The sequence below is a fragment of the Zonotrichia leucophrys genome, chromosome Z (assembly GCF_028769735.1).
Source record: "Zonotrichia leucophrys gambelii isolate GWCS_2022_RI chromosome Z, RI_Zleu_2.0, whole genome shotgun sequence".
Taxonomy (NCBI): Eukaryota; Metazoa; Chordata; class Aves; order Passeriformes; family Passerellidae; genus Zonotrichia; species Zonotrichia leucophrys.
This window is the reverse complement of record NC_088200.1, coordinates 44,932,918-44,954,594: the sequence shown is the minus strand read 5'-3', so window position 1 is coordinate 44,954,594 and position 21,677 is coordinate 44,932,918. Positions and strand designations below refer to the sequence as shown.

Genomic DNA, 21,677 nt, shown 5'->3' with positions numbered 1-21,677 from the left:
GGGGGGTTTTTTACAGCTGCTTTTTGAATAAGAGTAGTGAAACATTACACCACAAAAAAATATTTATTGAAATGGAAAGTGTAATGATCACAATATTGATATATGGCTGGACTTGTCAAAGGATTTCAGCTGAGCATTTCAATATGATTCCTTTTTCATTTCAGGTGACTGTGTGTTAGAGAATGAACCAAGACAGAGCAGATCAGACCAAACAATGGGTTTGCTCCATCAAAAGAGAAATTTTACCACAGAACCATTGTCCAGAATGACAGTTTCTACAGGGGACTTGTTGCCACTCAAAGCTGTAAACCTCTGAATCCAGGCCAGAAAAACAAGGCTCCCTTTGAGTACATAACCAATTACAGGATGAATTAGGGATGGGCAGAGTCCAATAAGATGATGTTTAACAAGTCCAAGTGCTGAGTCCTGCATTTTGGGCACAATAACCCCCTGCAGCATTACAGGCTGGGGATGGTGTGGCTGGACAGGGCCCAGAAAGGACCTGGGGGTGCTGGTGACAGCTGGCTGGACATGAGCCAGCAGTGTGCCCTGGTGCCAAGAAGGCCAATGGCTCCTGGCCTGTGTCAGGAACAGTGTGGCCAGCAGGAGCAGGGAGGTCACCCTTGCCCTGTACTGCCCTGGTGAGGCCTCACCTCGAGTGCTGTGTCCAGCTCTGATCCCTCAGTTTGGGAAGGACCTTGAGACGCTTGAGCGCATCCAGAGGAGGCAGCGAGGCTGGAGAGGGGCTGAGAACACAAACCCTGTGAGGAACGGCTGAGGGAGCTGGGGTGGCTCAGCCTGGAGAAAAGGAGACTCACAGGTGACCTTTTCACTCTCTACAATCTCCTGAAAGGTGGTTGCAGCCAGGTGGATGTCAGTCTCTTTCTCCAGGCAGCAACTGACAGAACAAGAGGTCACAGTCTAAAGCTGTGCCAAGTGAAATATAGGTTGGATATTAGGAAATTTTTTTAAATGGAAAGAGTGATAAAGTACTGGAATGGTCTGCCAGGGGAGGTGGTGGAATCACCATTCCTGGATGTGTTTAAAAAAAGGTTGGATGTGGCACTTGGGGCCATGGTTTAGTTGAGGTGTTAGGGCATGGATTGGACTTGATGATCTTCAAGGTCTCTTCCAAATTAGTGATTCTGTGATGTGCCACCTCCTCTGGAGAAACATTATGTCCATAAAATTCAGATATACAAGGTCAATTATGTTTCATTTGATGGTCTCACTACACACGAATTTTCCTACCAGGGGTGGGCTGGTCAGCCAACTAAGCTTCCAAAACCATACCAGACAAAACCAGCCCCCGTCTTCCTTTCTCCACTACAACTGAATTTCAGGAAAGACACAAAGCTTGACTACAGCCTCCTGTATTCACCAGAAAACCTGATATTTATCTTCCTCCACTGGAGAAAATGGACATTCACACCAATACTTGGACACATTGGAAGCACCTAAATGAAAAGCAAGCCAAAATGTGTAGATCTTTGGCCCAGCTTAATAAAATTACTGAGCCATTTAACAGCTCTTCTACAGTGAAGGAAGACTATAAGCCTTGGCTATGAAATGGACTAAAACCCATCACTGATGCTCCAGACTTTCCCAGCAAAACCAATAGATTTCTTGGCTACATTTTGGACCCATCATGGACCTCATTCTCTCACCATTATGTAAACCTACAAGCCTGTCTGGTCAGGCCCAAAGCATCACAGTCTCCCAGATGCTAAAACAACCTACACTGCCAGTTACACACCAAAGGGCTTTGCTAGATGCCTGGCCCCCTACAAAGACCCATCCCAGTTACATCTTTGAGAAAACTGATGCTGACAGCTTGATTTTGTTTGGTAAAGAAACTTCTTATAAACCAGTTGCTGTTTTCATATTTGGAGAACTCCTAAAATAAACTTAATTCCCTGGCACTGACTCTTTCTGGTCATACAAGTGAAGAAAATAAAATCCAGGGAAAAGACATTGATTTTTGTTTCTCTGTATTTTTTTTATTTTTTTCCTACCTAACTCTTGATTATTGATTGAGAGAGGTCCTCCTCCTGAGACGGTAATAGAAAGATCTCTTAGTAATAAACTTTATTATGGATGAAAAGGGCTCCATAAAAACAGAGGTGGAACAGGCGAATTGCCTGACGTGAAGTCACATGTAAAAGTCATTGCTGGATAACAAAGTCTGATATCTGGCCTTTTCCTATATTCCCATCAAAGACACATACAAAAGGTACAATTACTGTATAAATATTATTGCATATTGCACCTTCATAAATTGTGTCACTGTGCTGTCCAGAACCAGGCTATCAGATGGGAGGTTTGTGTGCCAAAGATGCCACCCCAGGCTGACGTCTTGTAAGAGAACTTTTTCAGTAAAAGCTCCTCACTTCAGGGTTCTGGATAGGTACCAGAAACATCAAAGAGTTGAAATTGTCACATGTTGCTGTAGCTCAGAGTTGCATTATGTTTTGAATAAAGCCATTATTAAGATTCTGACCCTAACTGTTCGTTTCTGTGTCCAAAGTGCTTTCTGGAGGCTTATGAGTGTTCTATTGGCACTCTGAAACTTCCTGACTTCTTAAGCACATTCTACTTTCCTAAATCCTCCTCTCCCTTACTCCTGGCAGCTCTGGCTGTTCCTGAGTATTTAGCTCAAGTGCTAGGTAAAGTTATTGCATGCTTGGTGATTCTTGTGGGTCCTTTCCAACTCAGGGTATTCTATTTTTATGTGACTCTATGATTCCATGAAAGGCTTCTGTCTGACCCTAAAGCAGCATTTAAAGAGGAAGATAATTTTCTGTGTAAAGGGATTTTAAAAATTTGGGAAAGCTTTGAAACCTGTTGGGATAAAAATTCTTCCTAAGTGCTGTCAAGTTAAAGCTAAACACATTCAGTCTGAAAGCAGGAATGCTTAACCCAGAGGGTGGGAAGCCACTGGAACAATACCTTAGGGGCACCGTGGTTCTGCTTCCCTTGAAGTCCTTGGATCAGTCCTAGTGGCCTTTTCTAAACATATGTCCTAGTTCAATGAAAAATTATGCTCCTTACCACAGGAAAAACGAGGCAAATCTCTACAGATTACACTATACAAAAGGGCCAAACTATGCAGTCATTGATGACTTCACACAGCCTTCAGAAATTCAGTAACCCGTAAAATATTCACTCACCTGTGGTGAGGTATTGACCAAGAGTATGTCTGGCCTTTTTTTTTTCATCTCCTCTTATTTTACCAACTACTCTTTTTGAATCTGCATTTCTTTAATATTGAATTTCTACAAGAAAGTACTTTTTCTTCCCCATCTCTTTTTCACTAGTTGTTTTTCTGATTTTATTTATCAACCTGTAATTCTGCCAATTCTGAAATAGAATTTATATGAAAAAACAGCTGAGGCTTGTGACTGCAGAAAAGATTGTTCTTTTATGCATAAGAGCTCTCCAACTGTTCTTTCAGTTCTTTGATATGTGACTGGCAGGGAACACAGAGCAAGGAAAGTCTAGTATTTACATTTATTTTTATTACAGGTTTGTGTGGATCTTTCTTGCTAGGTGGAAGTTAGTCTTATCAAGCTCAATAGCAATGCAATATACCACTGAGCAATAGTAATTGCTGGGTTTTGAGTGTTAACAATGGGAATCTTGATTTTCCATGCTGTGGACCAGCTAAAGCAGACCTGGCTGGTTTAAGTCCAGTCCTTCCAGAGCATGAGACACAGCTGTGGGTTTGTTTTTTTTTTTTTTTTTTTTTTTTTTTTTTTTTTTTTTTTCTGTTTTGTACATCTATGTGTTAAAAACTTATTAAAAACAATAAATGATAACACTCCAGAAAAAAAGGGATTTCTGTTTTGTGACTTAGGGTGTGGTTCCACAGAAGTTAAGGCTGATTAAACATTTTGTTCTTCTACAGCTGCATGGTTTCCCATTGTGCCTCTTTTGATAATAACATTAATGCTGTCTGACTGCATGATGGTTTAAATCGGAAGACTAACCTGGCTGGGTGAAAATCAGTATTTTAGTTAGATTAAAACCCATTTATTTAATTTCCCTGAATGAGCGCATGACACAGACATGCAGTTATCAACTTAGGTGCAGATGGTCAGTGAAGAATCACAGGGATCTGGTAGCCCAGGCTTGACTTGGCAGTCCTCCCTTTGCTCAGTAGTGCATTTAAAGTAAAGCAACATTTTCTATGTCTGAAGTTTAACTGTTTGAATTAGGCAGTGTCATTAGAAAATCAGCATAAGAAAAATTATATAATTATACTTTGGGATAGAATTGAGATGTTTAACACAGAAAATAAAGTTGGGCTGCTCTGCAGTACACAGGATTTGGTTATTGTTTCCATGCAGAATGAGTTACGTATAAAGATGAGGAAAAGTTAATTTTACCTGATGTTCATACCAATTAAAATTAATTTTTTCTTAGAGTCATCACATTCTCAGAAAGAGAGAAGTCAGACATTCTGAGAAAGAGCTTAAAATGTCACTGAACTGCACTACAGGCTTGTGTAATTGCTTTTGAAGTTACACAGTGCAGGAGGAGGAGAATGAAACTACCTGCACGCATGGCAGCACCAGCTGCTAGTGCTAGATAAGCAGGAACTTGTTCAGAAACCTCTCAGGTGCTCTGTAGATATTTTGCCTGTTTTATGGGAGAGCAGGGAGCTCAAAAAGACGACCTGCCTGGGCTCCTTAGAACCAGAGAGACACAGAGCTGCTGGAGCTGGTCCAGTGGAGGTGACAAAGATGACGGGGGGACAGGAACATCTCTCCTGGGAGGAAAGGCTGAGGGAGCTGGGCCTGCTCAGCCCCGAGCAGAGATGGCTGAGAGGGGACCTCATCAGTGTCTGTGAGTATCTGAAGGGAGGGTGTCCATGGATGGGTCCAGGCTCTGCTCAGCGGTGCCAGGGACAGGACAAAAAGCAATGGGCACAAACTGACACACAGGAAGCTCCACCTGAACATGAGGAAGATTCTTTACTGTGCAGTGACCGAGCACTGATTGAACAGAAGGGTTGTGGAGTCTCCCTCACTGGGGATATCCACTGAGTCTGGACACAATCCTGTGCCATATGCTCTGGGATGACCCTGCTAGAGCAGGGAGGTCAGACCAGATGATCCCCCAACCTGTCCTGTCCTGTGGTTCTGTGACCTTGCACTCATGATGCAGCACAATACAACACTTCTCACTCAGTGAACAAATGTGTGGAAAGAAGGAAACAGCTGTAGTCAACGTCCTACTTTTGAAGACTGGATAATGGCATCAATACCTAAACATTGGCTGAAGTACAAAGCCTGCTATGAAAAAGTGTTTCAAAGACCAAAATGAAAGGATGAAACAAAGGGACTTTGTTCTTGGCAGGGTTGAGAAAGGCATCCAGGGTACTTACACCATGAAGCATGCAAAAAAGAACAAGGAGGATTGTGCTAAGTAAATAATGGATGAAAAACATCACTGTTGAAGTCAGTTACTACACTGTGACTGTTGTCAATGACAAACACCACCTATGCACAGGAACAGGCTCATGTATGTGCACTGCAGAGGCTGCTTGGAGGGACAGCTTCTGCCTGCACCCCTGAAAATACACAGGAGGTGTACTCACCAGCACTACTGATCTCCAGGCAAAGCATAATCTGTTTGGCAAGCCTTAAGCACAAAAGCTGAATTAAGGAGAGATGTGCAAATTAAATTTTAGAAGTGTAGTAGGTTGACAGAAGGTTATGAATATTTTCATAGCCAGGAGGAAAGCAGCACTACAGTTCCTCACAGGGAAAAAGCTGAGCAAAATTATTTAATTTGTCTGTTCTCAGTGAGAAACAAAATGAAACAACCCCAGAAATTACCTGTAATAATGAGATAAATAATAATTCAGTTTTGACTTGTATTATATCAGTCTTTCAACCACCTATGTCTGCAAGGACTACCAACCTTGGTGCCTTATATCTGCAGGTGGCATTTCATCTGGAGGTATGCAGTTGGCAATAGTTGAGAGGTCAAAAAACCCCAGTAAATTATGTATTTATGGTCTAGAAATATGAACCAGCAAAAAATTCGTGAAAAACTTTACCACAAATTCTAAAAAAGGCTTCACCCTTTAGTGAAGTATAGATTACTAAGGAGAGTAAATTGTCAGCACCTCAGGTGTTTCAGGACTTGAAAGATAAGTGGCATGCTTCAGCAAGAACTGAGTGCGTTCATATCACAGAGGGAAGCAATATAGATCTTGGGCATGGTATTCAGGAGACAGGAAGCAGCTGAATTTAATGTGTGAAAAAGCAAACCTTTTCTTTGAAAGACAAAAAAAATTATCTTTCCTGAGGCACGGATATGATCTCCCTGAGGGATCTGTGTTATCTCAGCTGGAAAGAAACATTTAGACAGAGAACTGAGTTCATTGGGATGGGAAACTTCCATAATGAATATTCCAAACAGAGTTCACTTTTGGCTGATCCCTCTAAAAATGAGTCTTCTGCCTTCTGTAGTAATGTCTCTCTGCCTCCTTTCCCCTTTGGAAGCAGTTGTTTGAGGACCTGTTCTCCTCTTCTGGTCTTTTGGGGAAATACTCCTTTGGGGCAATATGATTTTCACTTTTCTATGTTGTTGCATGTCTGTCCCACAGAGGTTTTTGTCTGCATTCAGAAGAGAAGGAACAGAGTAGCTCTAAAAATGGCAATGCTGTGTTCACCTCTGCATTCCCTGTTTCCACTATCTCTCTGGTTCTGTGTTTGCTGGTGAGAGCTGTCCCCCGACTGGTGAGAGGGCTCACGTGGCACTGCCTAACACCACGACACAGGCTCAAGCACACTGCTTTGCTGGGCAAGCAGGCCCCTGCTCTGCTTTGCTCTCTGCTTAAAAGAAAACACAAAGTGCATGTGAGATCCTCCCTGCACAGCTGGATTTGATTTTCTGTTATTTGTATGTAGTGGGTTAACAGTGAGATTTTTCTTTTTTTGGTAATAAAATCACTAGGTTGTATGCCATTACTTGAAAACTGACTCCAGCAATGTTTCTGAAGGTGAAGTGTTTTAACAAGCATCCACCAACATTATTGGTCAAACCAGTAATTTATGCTTTAAAAAATCCCAAAACAACCAGCAAGTGGGGGGAAGTCTGCCTATAGCCCAAAATAAACTATTTCTCAGTCCAACCATCAAACACTTCCTTAAGAGAAGAGAAATCTGTCCTGGCTCCTCACTTGGAGAGCAAGCTCTATATGGCTTCTCTGGTGTGATCCTTCTGGTCCATTATTGCACTTTCCCACTGTCCCTAGGGAGTTTTTACACAAACCATGCAAGATCTTGAAGCAGAAGACTACTTTATAGCACTAAAGAGTGTAGCAGTGGTAGTGAGTGGTTTCCCATGCCCATGTCATCCTAAGCATGTGTAGATAACTACATGCTTATTATGGACTTGTTAACATCCTGCCACTGCTTAAAAAAGCCATTTTTATATATATTATTTATATATAAATAAGCCAATTTTATATATATGTATTTATATGTAACCAGAGTCCAACCCTCTGCTGTGCCTTTCCCTTTTAGCTGCATAAAACAGCATTCTTTAGCTGCATAAAACAGCATTTTATTCATAGCTACAGAAATATAAAGCCTTTCTTTGCAAAGGCTTTAAAGGCTAGACAAAATTGTTGCTTTTCCCTTTTTCCCTTCTCCTGAGAGATAAGCAGTGTGTTAGAGAAGTGAAACCCAAATTTGCTTTGTTTCCAGAGAGGAGTCTCCTGCTCAGTCTCTGTTCAGCTGAGGCCTCAGCGCTTGCAGTCCTGCCTGCCCTGCTGCATACCCCTCCTAAAATCTCACGGATTTAGCCAAAATGAGCCTGGTCTGTCAATGGATACCCGAGTATTTGTGTGTCTGGGCAAGTGTGGAGGCACTCTGTGAGACAAGAATGATGCCTCTGGCGTAGCAATAAGAATTGCACTTCAGTGAAAAAGCAGGTGAAAATATAAATATGTATTTCAAATGGATAAAGAGTTGCTGATATGTATCTTTTCCCCTAATAGATTTTGATTACTTGGGTTGCAATTACTGAAATGCCTTAGTGAAAAAATTATATTTAAAAATATTAAAAATAGCTATGTATATGACCAGATTTTAGATTTGATTCTGAATGGACAGGAATTGTTGGCTGGAGATGATGAAAAGCAATGTACGTGAAATAGCCATCAACCAGTATGCTTTGGTGTGAGAAATGTGGTAAGATCAGTAAAGATCAGTAGAAAGAGGAGATGTGATTTTCTCCTCCTTCAATTTTGTGCTAATTCAAGAATTTGACAGGCTTGTTGGTTTACTTTCTGCAAAACTGGACAGTTAATAGAAAACACTGTTGATAAATATATATATATATATATTTGTAAAAGAGGATGAAGGGAGTGGTTAAATCGATGATCCCCAAGCTGTGGTTTGCAGTTGATATGTACAGCCAGAGTTAGCATTAGCAGTTCTGAGCTTCCCATCTGCTTACACTGCTGATCTGGGAGCAAACTTGACATTCAAAAGACTGGGAAAGCATCTCTGCTAAAAGTTATGTAACTGAATGAATAAATGAAGATTATTTACTCAACTACTAGCTAAAATGATCAGATACTTGCTGAAAGCTGACATTAAATACTTTTGAGGAACTTTATGGTTCTAAAAATCTGGAAAAGAGTAAGTTTTTGGTTGACCTTCTACAAACAGAGGCATCAGGTGATGCTGATCTAGAATAAACAAATTTACGAATCAATGTTGGTGCACCAAACAAATGATAAGGCCTTTTTGTTTGATAGGTAGTTTGCAAGAAGAATCCTAACTTAAAAACTAAACAAGCTCTAACTGCAGTCCATATAACTACATCAAGAGAGAGGGAAAAAGATTTCTAGCTAGAGGTTACTTTGGAAAACTCTGGCTATGGCTTCTATTTTCTGAGATCATGCATGCAGACACAGATGCCTGGAATAGTTCAGCTGCGCTTTCCTTGTCACATAAGAGGGGCTGGGAACCCCTCTTATGTGACAAGGAAAGGTTGTGGGGAACCCTTCTGTATCCTTCTGTCTGGTCCAGAACTATTTTTCTTTTGTGAGGAAAATTAGTCAGGAGAGCAAAACTGGAAGCTTGCTTTTAAGGTTGCAAGCACTTTTTGACTTGAGAAGGAAGTACTTAAAGCCATAAACATAAAAGACAATAATTATTCTTTCGAGAACATATGCAAACCTGTTCATTTTACACACACAACTTGTTTTACTGAAAATGAATGATGAAACTCCCATTGCCTTCAGTACTGTGGCTTGGAAGTCTAGGTCCGGTCTTTGACTTGCTCGTCTGTGTGAGGTGTCATTTTCCTGCAGTTTAGGTATCTAAAAAACACCTGCAGAAACATCACACAAGGGAAACAGTAAAAAAAATCAGGGCAAAACTGCTGTTCCCTTTTAGCAGAGACATATTTTTGTTTGAAAAGGGCAACAGCTTACTTTTCAAAACTCTATTTTTTTTCTTTCTTAAGAAGAAATGTTTATTAACTTTTTTCTTCTTTCCTCTCAGAATTCAGACTGCTACCACAATTCCTTCTGCACACACACCTGATGCTTCAGGTAGCTGGCAGGTCCATTACTGAAGGCAGCAGCAACCTGTAAGGATAGACTGAATTAACAGGTATTTCTTCAAGCCATAGATTGCTGAGGAAAGTTATGTCTTGAAGCACTGATACTTAAAAAAAGGAGTATGCTTTTATTGATCTTCATGGTCCTTGTACCAGCTTTATACTTCTGGAAGAGCAATAGGGGATAGCCATTAACAAATAAGAATAATGCAAGGCAAATGGAGAATTAAACATCTCCAAGATATCTCTGTTCTGAAGGGTGCAGAATCTTAATGTCTGAAGAGTTTTGACAAGGAGATAAGACATCTCCTCTTTCCCCAGGGCAGGTACATCATGTGTACTTTGTGTAACAGGTGTGTGCTGCTATCACAATAAAGAATAAGGACAGAGAACTCCAACAGCTTTGCTACTTTGGCTTTTGTTTTTAAGACTAAAAAACAACACGTCAGACAGTTGTAATTAAATAAGAAAGCCGCATTACTTGTACAAAAAGTTATATAAATACAAGTTTGCTGTTTTGTTTTCTCTTTAGAGAAGGAAAGCATCCTTTTAAAAAACAACCATAATCCTTATATTACTGAGATGCTGCCAAGTCACAATTCAGAAGACAGACATGTGAAATTAAGTCCACACTGTGCAGAGACAACACAGTGGCCCCACCAGATCAGATCCTTTGTGTTTATCCTGTGCACAGTTACACAGATACAATGGAACATGTGATAGCTTGAACATATTCTGCTTTTACACAAAAGAAAATCCTTCCTCATGCTGCATTTTGTTAACTAATGTATCAAAAATATCCATCACATCGTCATCATCATCATTGCTATTATTATGTTATTAAGGAATTGTCCTTCATTCCATGCATAATTATAATTTCACAAGTTAAAAACATCACCCCTCCCTCATGTCATAATCTATAAAGCACTCTGTGCACAGTGAAGCAGATCCCCAATTAAATGCAAGTGATATTAAAATTAAGAGAAATACACTATTACTGTTGATTTTAGAGGAACAAAATTCTGGGGAGATTAAAAAACAAAATAGTTTTATCTGGACAAAATAATGTACAATTATTAATATTGCACTTTTTATACAAGAAATCCTAATAAATATATAGAAAAGATATACATTTACATATACAGAAAGTAATTCCTTTTTTTTAAATAAAAAGTTGCACTGATACTTATTTTTGAAGACCCATTTCTACCAAGAGTGTTCACTCCCAGATATGTTTTGAAGTAAGCCAATTTGAGACAATTAATGTCATGAACCTGACACTCACCTCAATAATGGATCCCCAGTTTTACTGATAAATCCACATACCATGAAAGCTGCACACAGCAGTACTTGAACAGCATTTCATAAATACACCACAAGGCACTAGCCCCAACAGGAGTTACAGGAGAGGCACAACCCAACCTTTCATTCAGAGAAGGTCTTGAAGCAAAACATGAGATCAGGTAGGTCTCCTCTAAAGTTCCACAATTCTCAAACTCTCTTCTTTGTAGATTTCCTCTAATTTTATTTTATTTTTTTCTGAGCAGAGCAGAGAATGTCCAGGAACTAATATCATGTAGCATTTCACCAGCTGAATACCCACTGCAGCCGGCTAGGAGGAAAGACTCATGGCCTGCATGCAAAATCATGCTGTGAGTGTGATGTTTGAGTCTCATTTTTTAGACTGTACCTTCAGGGTGTTATACATGGACTTAAAGACCTGCTTTATAGCACTTGTTTTGTTGTGGGAGGCAGCGGGAGAGGAGCAAATTTCTTACAAATTATTTGCATTAGTCCAATGGGGCTGATGCTAAAGTGATTCTGTTTCAACTGAGTAGTAACAACCATGAAAATTCAGAATAAAATTCTTTTCCTACCAGTTATCCAAAAGGCCTGGCTGCCAGGAAAGAGAAATTTCACGTTAACAAAATAGAAAGACCCACTTCAAGTTCTTTTCCAAAACCCCAGGTGTGAAAGTACCAGAACTTTGGGAAGTAAAGGACCTTTTTTCTAAATAAGTGTTAGTAGGATGCAGTATGCAAAGTGTCTCTTGTTTATCACATATAATTTCTTTCTTTCCTGCCTATGCTCTCTAGGGAACAGTGTTTGCAGGTCTGTACTTAAGTCTGTCGTCATACTTGTTCTCCTTTTGCTGGTTAATTATTTACATCACCACCACACCTCTGTGCTGAGCACAACCCTTAAGTCCCCAATCCTCCCTCACAAGCTCAAACTGGAAACACTTTCAGGCATATCTCAGACCCACTTTTGTTACAGAACATTGTTCAACTTCTCCAGACACCAGATCCTCAAAGATCACAAGGATGTCCCTTGCCTGGTGTAGGAAGGAGAGAGATGTTTAGAAATTAAAAAGGCTTCCAATCTTGGATGTAACAAGTAAGTTTATAAAGCAAACTCACGTGCTTGCGTTCTCAAGGTAGTCTAAGAGGGATGAGAGCTGCTCAGCAGAAAGAGACCTGGGGGTGCTGGTCAACACCTGAGTAAATGTGAGCCAGCAGTGCCCAGGTGGCCAAGGTTGCCAATGGCATCCTGACGTGTATCAGCAGCAGTGTGGCCAGCAGGAGCAGGGCAGGGATTGTCCCCCTGTACTCAGCGCTGGTGAGGCCACACCTCAGATCCTGTGCTCAGTTCTGGTGCCCTCACTGCAGGACAGACATTGAGGCGCTGGAGCATATCCAGAGAAGGGCTACGGAGCTGGTGAAAGATCTAAAAGACACATCCCATAAGGAAAAACTGAGGCAGCTGGGGCTGTTTAGCTGGGAGGAGGCTCAGGGGTGACCACGTGGCTCTCTACATCTGCCTGAAAGGAGGTTGTAATGAGGTGGGGGTCAGCCTCTTCTGCCATGTTTCAAACACTAGGATGAGGAGAAATGGCCTAAAATTGAGAAGGGGAGGCTCAGACTAGATATTTTAAAAAAAAAAATCACTGAAAAACTGTCTGGGCATTGGATTAAGTTGTCCAGGGAGGTGGTGGAGTCACCATCTCCAGCAGTGTCCAAGAAGAGTCTGGATGTGGCACCCAGGGATAGTTTAGGGGTGGGTATGGTAGTGCTGTTAATGGCTGGACTAGATAAACTTGAAGGTCTCCCTGGACCTTCATGATTCTGTGATTCTGTAATATGACGCTAGGTTTTGACAGTGATCCTTTTCCTCTCCGATCCCTTGGCGTGTCCTGCAGGCATGTACACAGATTGAGGGGAAGCCCCACTCCTCTCATACCCATTTCTTGGTGTCATGGGTCTCTCTGACTCTGTGGTCTACCCTCATGACCATGTCTATCTGCATTCTGTCTCCCAGATTCATAGTAGGGAAAACTTGTCAAGTCCCTTTACAACAATGATTTGTTAAAGTTTTTTTTTTTTTTTTTAAAGGGAAATAAATAAATAAAATGAAAAAGATCATTCCATCCATCTGTATTTTCTGCAAAAGCCTTTGCTCAGTGAAGAAAAGGCTGTGATCCCCTTGTTCCTCCATTTTCATCTCATCTGTCTTCAAGATTTTCCACAAGTCCCACAGCAACGTGACTTAAATTGGGTGAGCTGGCAGAGTTTGAGCTGCTTCACTTTCTCGCAGTACCTTGTGGTGTCTCTGCATTCCACTGCCAAAGGGGAAACAAGAAGAAGAAATGGTGATAAAGTTACAAACAAAGAGTTTCTTACCTGAGAACAGGTTGAAGATATATCCTTGGGTGGCCAAGAGCAGAACCTTTGTGTTGGGAAGTCTTACGATGAGCATGAGCTTGACTTGCTGCAAAGACCAAATGCAAGTCCACAGGATCAGTGAAGAATTGGTAGGCAACATTTACTTTCAGAGCCTGGGGAAAGGGCTCCTGGAGCTGCTCCAACACTGCCAGTTTGTCATCAGCATTTTAGAGAGGCTGTAGGAGTTTCCTAACAGTTAAACCAAAGATGAAAAACTAAATTAAACTGGATACTTGTTTTAGTAGGCAGGGACACTTTGGCCAGCTTTGCACACTTGAGGAATGTGCAATGTGTGGGAGTGTCACCCTAGCTGACTGGGAGTTGTTTTCAGTTTTTCACAGGTCAGAAACCACTCACCATGAAGATGTTAAAACACCTTTTGAACTCCTCTAGGGCTTAGGTTCTGGTACCACTTGTACAGTTTTTGAGAACCATAGCCTCTTGCTTTTTAGTTCGGAAAACTGTCCAGTATCCCTGCATGCCCCTGGGATTTGGGACACTTCTGTATAGCAGAAAGAGGCTGGAACATCAGCAAAGGTCCTGCTTGACACCTGTAATCTCCCTCATTGCTTCAGCTCCCATTAGGGCCCTCCAAACTCATGAGTTTGGACCTCATAGTCCAATTTGCTGAGAGGGGGCATCAGAGCTGGTGTGAATATAGGCAAGCACATGTGGGTTCTGCTACGGCATGTGCAATGATTGCAAAACAACTGGCTTGCAAGATAGAGGACGCGAGCATAATTTCCAAACAAGCATGCTGTCTTTTCTCTTTTGTTCATTTAATTTTTTTTCAAATTAGTAACTTTTCTAGTTCCCTGACAAGCCCAATTTGTTGTTTGTAATCTGAAAGAAAGCAGTCTTGCCTGCAGGATTTCCCATCATCCACATACCCACTGGATTTGTATTACAACTGTTAGTCTAGTTGTGATTTGTATTTTTCCTTCTGTCTGTACCATTAATGGAACGTTAATAATAGAATGCTAGAATGGTTTGTATTATAAGGGGATCTTGATCACGAAGCTCCAAGCCTCCTGCTGTGGACAGGGATGCCTCTTACTGGACCAGGTTGCTCAGAGTCCTATCCAACCTGTTCTTGAAAACCTCCAGGGATGGGATATCTACAGCTTCTCTGGAAAACCTGTGCTGTTGCAGTGTGTTGCAATATCCTGTTTTAAACTTCCCAGTCCCTTCCCCAGGTGTGGCACTCTTCCTCTCTTCCTTCCCCCTCGCCCCCTTGCTGAGTGAGTTCTGTCAATCAGGCTTAACATTCCAGCAAGGTTGTTGTATGGTTGGTCAAGTTCCAAGGATGCCCTTCAGGCCTGGGGTCATTGGCCTGTCTAGGTGTCCCTCATCCCTTGAGACCCTGCCCCTCCCACCTGGCTGGTGCTCACCTGTCCCTTCCCCTCCCCCTGTCCCGGAGCTTAAAGGGTCAATCAGGCCATGCGGTCAGCATTCTGTTGGAGCTGTTACCTGACATTCAGACCTCTGTGACCATGGAATAAAACTCTGGATATTAACCCTCTGGCAGAATCTGTCTCCTTTCTCTTCACCATCGCCTGAAGCCTTCCCACCAGAGGTAAACTGAGTTTCTACAAGCCTGGACTTGTTCACTGCCCAGCTGCAACTTCCAGCAAGCCAAAGGTGTCTGAGGTGAAATACTACAGTTGCCGCCTTTGGCCTAGCAGCAAGGGTCAGACAAGCCCAGGCACAATCTACCTGGTAATATTGGGATTCATATTCCAATACTGTGCCACAGTCTCATCACCCCCACAGTAAAGAATTTCTTCCTAATATCTAAACTAAAACTACACTGTTTCAATTTGAACCTATGCCCCCTTGTTCTGCCCCTATACGGCTTTGTAAATAGTCTTGCCCCATCTTTCTTTTAAGTTCCCTTCATGTACTGGAAGTCCACACGTGGGTCACAACCCTAAAACCAGGGCTGTACAGTCCCATTTCCCTCAGCCTTTTGTCAAATGACAGGTGCTCCATCCCTCTGATCGACTTGGTGAACATCCCCTCTCTGGGATGCTGAGCTTTAGACACTGCATTTTGCACAGGGCTGGGCTGGATGTTCCCCAGGATGCCCAGCTGCAAGGTCCAGTACTGCGCTTCTGAGGGACGACTCTCCTGTGCCACTCAGCAGCCTCCCCTCCCTCCCGCCCTCCCTCCCCTGAGGCAAGTACCGTTTTCACAGGGTGTGATGTTGCAGCGCTGCCAGTTTGCTGGTCGGGGCCTCCAGGAGCAGTGGTGCTCCATGACGGGCCTGCTGGTGCGGACGTGCACGCAGTCCACGCGCCGCGACTGGAAGCCGTAGTTGCCGCACGTGGCCGTGCAGACGGTCCAGAGGCTGACCCTCCAGTGCACGCCACAGGCATCTGTCCAGCAGTTCTGGGTGCTCAATGGCCTGTGGGAGGAGGGAGGAAGGGACATCCACCTGTGTGTCATATCCCAAAGGTAATTCACCCAGAGTACTGCGTGGATCAGATCTTCCAAGGCTGCCAGGTGAGGCCAGCGCTTTTGGACTGCTCTCAAGGGACCTTCAGTGGGTGCACATTGGTATACCAACACCAGGTTAAATGACCATCTGAACTGTTTGAGGATTTGGCTGAAATGCCCTCTCCACAAAGGGCCAAACCAGAGATCTGCTAAAAGGTGAAATGAGTGGTGACCAATGTGGTCCAGCAGGATTTGTAACTTTTTTATGGCTTTACAGTCAGTTATGGCTTTACAGAATAAAACAGAAGATAGTCTCACAGAGGATGTATAGGCACACTTGGCTCATATCTGTTTGTCACACAGGTAGTGAAAAACCAAGAGTGGGAGCCAACAAGCCAACTGCATTAATATTCAGTCATGATCAATCATAATTTGTATACCTGTCTCATGTAAAGCAAATGTCATTACAATGTTGAAAGTGGAGTTCATCTGCAGGAAAACAAAACCTGCAAGAAAACAAAACCTTTGCTTTCTGTTAGAGCTTGTGTTTAAATAAGTGAGAAGACTGGCATCTTAAGAAGATATAGCACAGACTTGTAGTCAGGATTTGGCATGCATAGAAGATTTTCCACTTTTTGGCCAACAGGCCTGAAGCTCCTAGGAGTAAATAGGGAACTCCAGGCTCTAAGCCTGAAAAGATTTGTTACACATACTGTACAGGTTGCAGCATGACCTCTTTACCACATAGGGGAAACCCGTAAGTTTTCAGTTAAGTTACTAGTGCGTTGATTATCTCTGAAAAGGGCTGTGGGTTCAGACATAACACATTTCTTGGTACCTACCTTGGTAAGGAACTGCATTGATCAGATGACACAGAAGTCCCATCCTTGGTCTGGCAAAATATCTGCCGGTGCTGTACAGCCAGTCGTGGTCCAATGCAAGGCCCATTACACTGCAAACACAGAAAATTTACTCAGGGGAGGTAAAAGACAGGGCAAGTTCCATTTTCTGTAAAACTGCTAGTGAAATAAAGTGCATACTGCCATTCAGAGACTATTGAGAAAGTAAGAAGTTTCAGCTGCTTTCTGGACTCTGCTAGCTTTGAAGGCTGACTGTGCAGCCATTTTCTGCTCCACCTCACTCTCCTCCAGCAGCATTTAAACTACATTTCTGTATCTGCTCTCTAGATTCATTAACTCTTCTCTTCAATAGCTTAATCTTAAATACATCTGTTAGGGGTAATTAAATGCTGTCATGCCATTAGCCAAGAGCCTATGATCCATACAGGAAATCTCAATACATTACTTTTACTGTGCATTTTGCAGCATGTGAATTGGCCAAGTAACTAAGAATGCATTGAACCAAGGACATATTCCACTCAATTGAAAAATTTAAAAGCATTGAAGGACAATAAACAAAAGCAGGAAGCATGAGGAGCACAAAAGATATGCAAGCTTTCTCCAAAATTAAGGCCATCCTAACATATTCAAGCTTAACAATTACATTTCAGTTTAACTCTCCTAATCCTCTCCTTTAATTAAAATATAACTTGGTATAGGTATGAAGCACGTATTTCTGCTATTTTAAAATTGCATCAACTATTGGAAACTGGTTTTTCTAAGTGTCTGGAAATTATATCAAAGAACAAACTGAAGGTTGAATAAGGAGTCATTAGTGTCAATCACTATCTTAAAACACCATGGGATTACACAGTGGAGAACAAAATGCCAGGAACATTAAATGAAGGAGAGGAACTAATTCTAGAGATAGGGCTAGAGCAGGTAGGCTGTTTATTTTCTTTGTGAGCTGGGAAAGCTGATTGCTACACTTGTGCAATGGGTGAGCTGATACCCCATAATACCACCAAGCAATGTACTACTGAACCAGTGTACATTCCTAACTATGTATAATAACCCTCTGGCTTGGAGACTAGGCAGTATGCAACCATATGGAACCTGAACCCTTTTTTATGTAAGCTAGGTAGAATAAATATTATATCACAACGCATAGAGATTAGGTCTAAAATTCAGAAATTAATTCTGAACGAACTGACTGTCTCAGCTGAGAATGATATCATGGGGAGTAATATAGCCCATAATGGTTTTTGCAAAGATGATCCAATCCTTTCCTGAAATTTCATAGGGAGTGAAAATTTTCTTCTTTGATATAAAGTGATAATTCCAAGCTTAACTTGTATTACAATAACTCAGTCACCTTTCAAGATTTAAACAAAGGTGTTTTCAAGCAGTTAATAATTACACATTCTAGTAGCTGAAGGCACTTTTTACTATCAACATTATAAAAAACCCTGATGCAATGCAATCTGCTAAGAGAAAATCTGAAGATCTGAAAAGCAGCAGGAAGTAGTTTGAAAATGCTTTTAGCCCTCCATTCTGCCTTTCATCATGAAGCAAGTCAAGAAAGCTCACACTTTTTGGTATTCTCAGGCAAAATCAGCAACTTTGTAAAAGTGAATTATTGCACAGACCTCCTGCCTTCAACCTTATCACAATCATCAGTCCTGAATCCAGCCAGTCAAGATTGAAGCACTCTCACAGGCTGGTAAGGGGAATTAAGACCTGAAGAACGCTATTTCCCAGATGTGTCAAAAATCACTGCAACAAGGAGCTGCAGACCATTCTGCTGGAGGACACGGGTCTGCAGTAAAAGCCCTGTTCATGTTCATGTGTGTTTCTAGTGATTGTGAGAAGCTATAGAAATCCAAGCAGGCAGAGCATCATATACAGAAAGAAGGACCTGAACAAATTGGTGCCCACCTCAAAAGCCTGAAAACAATAACCTAAAGATACTAGGTTGAAAAATCTCTACTCTCATTTTCTGTCTCTTTTTCTAGCCCACACTATGGGACTGCCCTTGGAATGCCACTTTGTTCCTTACCTGGCCCCAGGAGGAGGCTGCCCACTCGACACAGGGCTGCCTGTTGCAGCTCTGTGTGTCCACAGGGCGCTTGGACGCCTGGGCACAGGCCTCGTTGGACACTGGGATGGAGCTGCCTTTGGCTGTCAGGCGCTGGCACGTCACTCGCCGTGTCTGCAGGCCTCCCCCGCAGCTCCGTGTGCAAGGAGACCAAGATGTCACCATCCACCTGGGGGAGAAAGCAGAGCAGGTCAGGGAGCAGGCACGTGCCTTGTCTGCAGGATCCTCAGCATCAACTGGTCTTTGTCAATTGGACCAAAGACAGGCAACAGTGGGTTGCTCATTTAGGGCATGATCCTGGAACATCTCAGTGCCTCAGCCTCCCCCAGTTTTCACTGGAAACTGTTCAGAGGATGAAAATTGAGAAAACTGCAACTTTTTCATGAATTTATCTTTCTCAACGCTCTCTGGGCCCAGAATTAATTTTCTTGCCCTTAAAGCTGTTTTTAGAGGCTTAGTAAATATTTGTAGCTCTGGCAGAGGGGTTGGGCAAGTCAGCTCTTACACCACGGTGCCATGGAGGCCTCGGTCACAAGCTGTAGTACAATGCTAGGACTAGCCCAGCAGCATTCCTTAGTAGGGAAAACTATCTCTATGTAATTGCTGGAGTAGCTCACAGGCCACTTCAAACCTGTGAGAGAACAGTCAAAAGCCTGCTGGGTCCTGCTGGTGCCTGCCTCCTCTGTTGTATCCCTGACAGCTGGCATAATCCAGAAAAGCCTGAACATTGCTCAGGAACAGTCAGCCCAGGGAAGGAAGGACACTGTTCCTCTTTCCTCTTAAGCTCAGACTATGCATTTACCAGCTGAGGCTGAGGCTCTGAACCCCTGTGTACTGGCATTTAAAAAATCCAATCCAACTAGCTAAAAGGCTGTAAGTAACAGAAAATAATAGCCTAATGCATTTTGTCGCTGTAAGGATCAATAGGTGAAACACTTATACAGTCAGGTTTGGGAAAGCCTTAGGTAGGAATAGGGAGAATGCAACTGATTGTTAGTTTTCTGAACAGTTTTATGGTCAAGCCGGCAGTTTGCTTCATTAAGTTTCTGGATACTTGGCAGGATCTGTGTGGTTTTGGGAGTAAAACACTGCCTATCACGTCTCTCACCAGCAGTGTTTATGATTACTTTACAAAATAGGCAACAGGCATTCCCCAGTTCCATGGAGAGACATCCATTTCTATTTCTCTGTCTTCTGTGGGTGATTAACTCCAGTGGTCTCAGAAACAAGTATAAACAAACATATTCCCAACCTGGAAAACAAGAACACTGGTACTTTTATGCAGTTGGGTGAGGCTGAACCTGCAATTTCCGCACTGCTTATAAAGCTCTGGTCTGCATGTCAATCAACTTTTATTTCCAAACTTACATCTCAGCAGTTTCTCAGGAGCTGAGGGAGGATTTGGGGTTGTGTTACAATTCAGGGAAGGTATAAAAAGACATAAACCATTCCCATGGAATTTACTGTCAACAGCAAGGAAAACTGCTGCTAATGAGCATGTTTCATATTTCATCAAATCTCTTTTGGTTTCTTTCTTATGACTCAGCTGGCAACTCAGAAAACATTTGCCTGCAAAGAAGAGTAGGAATATATTTTAAAAGGTAATTAAACAGAAACTTGCAATATGCCCAAGATATAGCAAGAGTGGTGAATCTGGCCACTTCTCATCAGGTTGCTTAGAACCTCTCCTTGCCTCAGCTTAGACTGTCGTTTTTTAACACAAGTCCCAAATCACTGTTGAATGAGTGAATGGCTGTCGAATGAGGGAAGTTGTACTAAATTTCTCTTGAGATACTCACTACTTTAAAGTGCTTGTATACGGGAACATAACACATCCAAATTGGAAATAACGGAGAGGAGGGAATAACACCATGAAAAATATGGAAAAACATGTTTACACAACTCAGCTAAGGTGATCCTGAAATGCAGAAGCAGGACATTTTTAATATGGAGGGAGCATAACACTATACTGACTCTCTGGATAAGCTCAAGACGTACTCTGCACCAAAGGGTGTCAAAAAAAAAAAAGACTTTGTGAGAGGAGAAGTCAGAGAATCATTTATGTTGGAAATGATCTTGACTATCATCAAGTCCAATCATTAACCCAGCAATGCCAAGTCCACCGTAAAACCATGCCCCTAAGCACCACATCAACACATCTTTTAAATTTGTCCAAGGATGATGACTAAATTACTTCCCTGGGCCAACTGTTCCAATGCTTGGAAACCCATTCCATGATGAATTTTTCCCTAACACCCAATCTAAACCTCTCCTGGCGCTGCTTGAGGCTGATTCCTTTTCTCTTGTCACTTGTCACTTGGAAGAAGATGCTGACCCCCCAGCTTACTAGAGCCTCCTTTCAGGCAATTGCAGAGAGTGGTAAGGTCTCCTGGGCCCCATTTTCTCCAAGGTAAACAACCTCAGCTTCCTCAGGCACTTCTTACGGGACTTGTACTACAGATGCTTCACTAGCTTCTCTGTCCTTCTTCTTTCTTATAGTGAGGGGTCAGAAATTGGACACAGTAGTTGAGATGTGCCAGAGAAAGATCTAGGTGTAGCCAGAAGTTTTTCAAGCTGTCCTGGCTCATTTGTATATAGCAATAAGTGAAAACCCAGGGACTAGAAGGGTAGAGAGTTACAATTCCAAAGCCACCACAGGCTAGCAGACTCCAAACAGAGGCAGAACTCAACCCCCTTCATGCCTACTACATCTTATGAGATGTGCCCATTTTACAAAAGATATTTTCACCCTGCTAAGGGAATACTTTGCAGCTGCAGCTACAGCTACAGTCTGCCTGTATTGATTTCCAAGCAACAAAAGAATTCAGAATAAAATAACAAAATAGCTGCTAAACTTAGCTTCTTGTCTGTTATATCATTGGGCAAACTGCTATGAAGCCAAAAAAGACATGATCCTACAGGTCTTGGGTGACAAAATTTCCATGCATTCAGTGTTAAGAACAAGCATGAAATTTATGACCAACATAG

At 42.2% G+C, this 21,677-nt stretch overlaps 2 protein-coding genes across 4 annotated transcripts in view; one reads left to right on the top strand and one right to left on the bottom strand.

The window, feature by feature from the left end:
• Window positions 1-1,906, top strand: part of SAXO1 (stabilizer of axonemal microtubules 1) — a 21,594-nt gene extending 19,688 nt beyond the window's left edge. The window contains 5 exon segments of the mRNA XM_064736785.1: window positions 193-373; window positions 1,151-1,305; window positions 1,308-1,597; window positions 1,599-1,797; window positions 1,799-1,906. Of these exon segments, the coding sequence (XP_064592855.1) occupies window positions 193-373; window positions 1,151-1,305; window positions 1,308-1,597; window positions 1,599-1,797; window positions 1,799-1,906 (933 nt within the window).
• An 8,751-nt stretch (window positions 1,907-10,657) lies between these two features.
• Window positions 10,658-21,677, bottom strand: part of ADAMTSL1 (ADAMTS like 1) — a 381,502-nt gene continuing 370,482 nt past the window's right edge. For all 3 annotated transcript variants that reach the window (XM_064736915.1, XM_064736913.1, XM_064736914.1), the window contains 4 exons: window positions 18,651-18,858; window positions 16,595-16,704; window positions 15,500-15,720; window positions 10,658-13,210 (listed from right to left, as the gene is read on the bottom strand). In XM_064736915.1, the coding sequence (XP_064592985.1) occupies window positions 13,104-13,210; window positions 15,500-15,720; window positions 16,595-16,704; window positions 18,651-18,858 (646 nt within the window). In that variant the 3' untranslated portion in view covers window positions 10,658-13,103. The remainder of the gene's footprint in view (window positions 13,211-15,499; window positions 15,721-16,594; window positions 16,705-18,650; window positions 18,859-21,677) is intronic.